This window comes from Rhagoletis pomonella, unplaced genomic scaffold, assembly GCF_013731165.1.
Source record: "Rhagoletis pomonella isolate Grant_MI unplaced genomic scaffold, Rhpom_1.0 Rhpom_scaffold_00001, whole genome shotgun sequence".
In the NCBI taxonomy this organism is placed as follows: Eukaryota; Metazoa; Arthropoda; class Insecta; order Diptera; family Tephritidae; genus Rhagoletis; species Rhagoletis pomonella.
Genome location: NW_023458555.1, coordinates 11,383,332 through 11,388,071, shown reverse-complemented (window position 1 = coordinate 11,388,071; position 4,740 = coordinate 11,383,332). Strand labels below are relative to the sequence as shown.

At 40.4% G+C, this 4,740-nt stretch overlaps 1 protein-coding gene across 1 annotated transcript; it reads right to left on the bottom strand.

Moving 5' to 3' along the window:
• Positions 1–293: 293 nt before the first annotated feature.
• Positions 294–4,318, bottom strand: LOC118738783 (opsin Rh6). The gene is made up of 3 exons (XM_036469755.1): positions 3,367–4,318; positions 1,072–1,352; positions 294–996 (listed from the first exon to the last, which is right to left on the bottom strand). The coding sequence occupies exons 1-3, from the start codon at positions 4,099–4,101 to the stop codon at positions 876–878; spliced, it is 1,137 nt and encodes a 378-aa protein (XP_036325648.1). The 5' UTR covers positions 4,102–4,318; the 3' UTR covers positions 294–875.
• Between the last annotated feature and the right edge of the window lie 422 nt (positions 4,319–4,740).

Below are 4,740 nucleotides of genomic sequence, written 5' to 3'. Positions count from 1 at the left end.
TTTTTTTTTTAATTTTATGCGAGTGCAATTTCATGGATTCATATGCATTCCTTGAAATGTTTTAGATTTTTCTGGCCGCAAATGGTTTGCTGTTTGGAATGTTGTGTTTTTTTTATATGTATAAAGAATAAATAGCAATTGCTTTCAAAGAAGCGGAAAAATTTAGAAAATATTTTTTCTGCTATTTAATAAGTTAAAGTAGGGGGCGGTCCAATAACAAGCTACTTTAAAGAAATTATGAATTTTAAGAATATTGAAGACACTGATTTTTGATTTTATATCAATTGCTTGGTTTTATTTTGATTCCATTTTTTTTTTTTAGATTTTTTAGTTGCAGCTCCTTTAAATAAATATTACAATAAGTTGCATAAATAAAACGTTGAAGAGAGAGAGGAATTACTTGAGTAAACATTTAGCAGGTTAAGAGAAATGTTAGCGAAGAGGGAAGTGTACAAAGTTTAAGTAGAAAAATATGCTGAAAAATCGGTAGCTTAAATTCTTGTTTTTTTTTTTTTAGGTAAAACTTTGAAGTATTTTGTACACTTGATGCTCCGCCAAAAATCTCTTCTACATAACTTGCATTTTTTTGCGATTTTTTTGTTAATTTCTTTTTTTTCGATTTGATTCTCGTTGCACATGTTATTTTTCTCGTTGTTGTTAGACTTTTTCTTTAGTTCGTCTGGTTGTTAATTTGTTCATTTCATTCGTTATCCATGCCAGGCCCAAGCGTATCTAAACTAAACTATACGCATGGGTCCTAATGGGTCTAACAAAGTCGTCGTAGTTGCATCGTCCTGATCATTGTGTCCAGTTGCAGCGTTTCGAAATAACTAATCATTATTGTACTTTCGGTTCCACACTCGTTTCGCACACGCCTAAGCTGCCGATTCGCTGATCTCGGCTGTCGCTTGTGTGCGCACTTCGGAGGCCACATCGTCTTTGCCACAGGCAAGGCAGGGAATCTTCTCGCGTAACACTTCTCGGTACTTGGGATGACTGAAGCGTGTGAAGCAAAATAAAAGCAAATTGTAATTTGTACGCGCTCCAATATTTCTTCTTCATTTAACTCACCTGAGTCCATAGACAATTGGATTGCAAACGGAATTCGCCTTTGCAAACACCGAACCGCAAATGGTGCTTAGCGGTGAGAGATTCATCGAACCGAAAACACCCGCATAATTGATGATGGTATATGGAGTCCAGGCGAGGAACCACAACGATATTGTCACAAGCGCCACCTTCGCCAATTTGATTTCGATCGATTTACCTTTGTCCGCCTCGCTGTTGCGCAATGAAGCTACATTCATTTTCTTCGCTTGATCGCGCATGGCTTTCTCGTGAGCATAAACAGCCTGGTTGGGTGGGAAGATAGAAAGAGATGACATATTTATATATAAGATAAAAGTGTATATGGAAACCATTAAGAGTTAAAGGCAAATAAGAGCGGATTGTGAAGGCTAAGACCCTGTTCACATGACTGGCGTTCATTGCGCGTTAATGCGGTGTATAGACAACAGCCATCAGACCGAGTGTCATCCATGACGCTCTGATCTGTGGAAGTTCTAGACAAAGGTAGCAAAAGGAAAATAATTGTGGAAACGATATAGCTGAATGACAAGGTATGGCTATTAGAAAAAAAGGTAGACCAATCTACTAAGCCACCGTTAAGATCTCAAGGTCAATATGACCGCAGTTAAATAGGGAAAAAGAAAGAAGAGCCTCTGAAACTCAACAACAGATCTAAATAACCGCAGCGGCGTCATCACACCACAAAATGTTATTGCACCGACGCTACAACGATGGCGAATACCAACGAATTCGTTCTGTGTCAAAGGCCAAGCCTGCAGTCGAGGCGACTTCAACACCTTAAGGTCAACTTCTTCACCAGTCTTCCAGAGATATCGAAACTGGAACTCTTGGACTTCCTAATTTCTTTTGGAAAAGTAAGTAGTTTAGTGGATTAACTTATAAGGAAACCCCGGTTAGGGGAATGTGCCTGAAAAATATGTCTCCTACTTTCCACACACGCCCTCATAATTAAACTAGCAGCATCTTTGTTAGGCCTCTAGTTTCATACTTGGAGCTGGTTTTGAAGATGAGCTTTTAAGTGTCGGAATGAAGGAAATTTGTCTTCTGGATTATTCAAATGCGGGCTTTGAAAGAGGAAGTCTTTGAGCAAGTGAATTTCTGTGATGAAATTTTCTTCGCTATGGTTTTTGTATGAAGTTATCTTTATAAGATTAAAAATGTCTCAAAATAGTTAAAGTGGAGGCCACGCAATGAGTGGCAAAGTGGCAAGCGGCTGAGTGGAAGAGCGGTGCCATACAAAAATGCCGCTCAACCGCTCAGAAATGCCGCTCAGAGCATGGCCACTTCAATAGTATTTCATATGTTTTAATTAAGCCGCTCAGCCGCTTCGCCGCTCATTGCGTGGCCTCCGCCTAACACTTTTCTGCCATTCAACTGTATATGGATGTGTTTCATGGTTTTCCCATTGTATAAATGTTGTACCAGGCATAGTTCTCTCACGAATACCTCATCCAAGTGAAGATGCTTCTAAGTTCTATCCCAAAGACTACTGCTACGTCGCTTCGAAACCATTTCGTTTGATGCCCTTTTTGTGAAAACGCATTTAAATTAATTGAAATAATTTTTAAATAGGTGGCATCTCTTGTCAAAAACACCTCAATAATTATATACATAACTATTCAAACTGACACGCATATTTAAATTTCTCTTATACATAGCTTGCGAATAGTTTATTTAATTTTGACATTTCAAACAGGTGGCAACTCTTTTAAACTTTTTTTTTAAGCTATAAAATTTTTAAGCCTCTTTAATCTAACACCGAAAGTTCAATACAAATTTCAATCTGATTTTCTGTGAGTAAGGAATTGAAGTTACATACATATGTATATATCTCCATTCCAAGTTCCAGTACTCTAACTCAAATACTTCCTGAGATATGCACTATGAAAAATTTCGTTTGTATGGGAGGTGGGACAACCCTAATCTAAACGAGATAAAAGCTATCTTTAAATGAAGGTAAATGATGCGAGTGTGGAGAAGCTCATGAGTAGTTAAAGCGAGAGAGCGTAAACCAACGAACTCGTTTTCGCATTTATATGTAAAATATTAGTAAGGATTATATGACAATGCAACCTGACTGAAGACTGAGGCTCTTTTTGCTTGGGAGGGTGAGCGGATATACAAAACTAGAAAATTTGCGGAGAACTTTGTCTGTACGAGAGAGTCTAACTTTTCCATGAAGTAGGATAGGTAGAAAAGTGGTGATGGAGCCGAGAACCTACTGTAGTCACCCATGTAGCATTTCGAAAATCATCTTAAGTCTTTTTTCACACTCACCTTCATAATGTGATAATAGGAGAAGATAATGGTCGTCAATGGCGTAGCGTACACCCACAACGAGTACACAATAATATACGAACGATTATACCAGTCCTTAGCAAAGTAGTCTGTGCCGCAAGCGGTCATATTTCCCTCAGGTACATAACGATTCCAGCCGACCATCGGCAGTATGGCCCATGTGCCGCAAATACACCACACAAATACCAAACGTATCACAGCCACCGTTGTGGTGAGCGGCTTGCGCGACAAACCCTTAACAATCACACAATACCGATCGTAGGCGATCAACGTCATTGACCAAATCGACACGCAGCCGAAAAGCGAACCCGCCAAACCGTACAACTCACACAGCAGCGGTCCCATTATCCAAGTGCCATAGAAACCGTTCAAAACGACGGGCGGGAACATGGTGAACATCATCATGAAATCGGAAAAGGCCAAATTCACCACGAATATATTCGATGGTGTGCGCAGCGAACGCGTCGAGGTGAATATGTACATGACAATGAAATTGCCCGACAGTGACATCACACCCAAAATGGTTATAATGAAGCCAATTATGTGGAACCAAATCTGCTCCATGGGTTGCCATTTGTACCAGTAGGGATCGACCATGTGGAAAATATCAGCGGGTACACTCTCGGCCAGACTGATGTTGCGGCCATCGCGTAAATACTGGAAGCCCGCTGGCTGTGGCAGCGTTAGCGTCGATAAAGCATTTGTCAAATCCATGGCTTAGGCGGTTTTGCGGAGTCGTTGATTTTTAGGCTTTGGCTGCACACGAATGCGGCTAAGCAACGGTGTCGCGTTGGGGGAGTTGGTTGCACAGTTTTTGAAGAAATTGATTTTGAAATTTTTTTTTGTAAAACAACTAGAATTTATTTTGACGCTTCCATAGCTAAAAGCAACGATTTGTTGTCGTTGGCGCGAACGCTTGTTGTACCGATACTTGTCGCACTATCTTTGTACGCACCATCGATGGGCTATGGCTTTTATAATGGAGCTCCTCCGTGGTACGCAAGGAAGCCGCCGCCGCCGCCGCCGCTGCGATGATCCAATTAGTGCGCGAACAATTTTTTGGCTTGGCTTTAGATTTGCAATGCGCAATTGAAATTGTGGGATTAAGGCGTTTTGGATACGCGGTGCTTGCAGGTTGTAGCCAAGTCGCAGGTGGGAAGGTCAAGTTTATGACCGGCAAAGTGTAAGAATTGTATGCATGGATGTATGTACGTATGTGCGTGCACGTGTGCAAGTAGCAGAAAAGAAATAAGCGCCAATTGTAAGAAATTGTATGAAATCGGATTAAGACAATTGAATTCCGCTTGAATTGAGCGCAGTAAGAAAGCAGCAAATTGTTGTCTAAATTAGTTA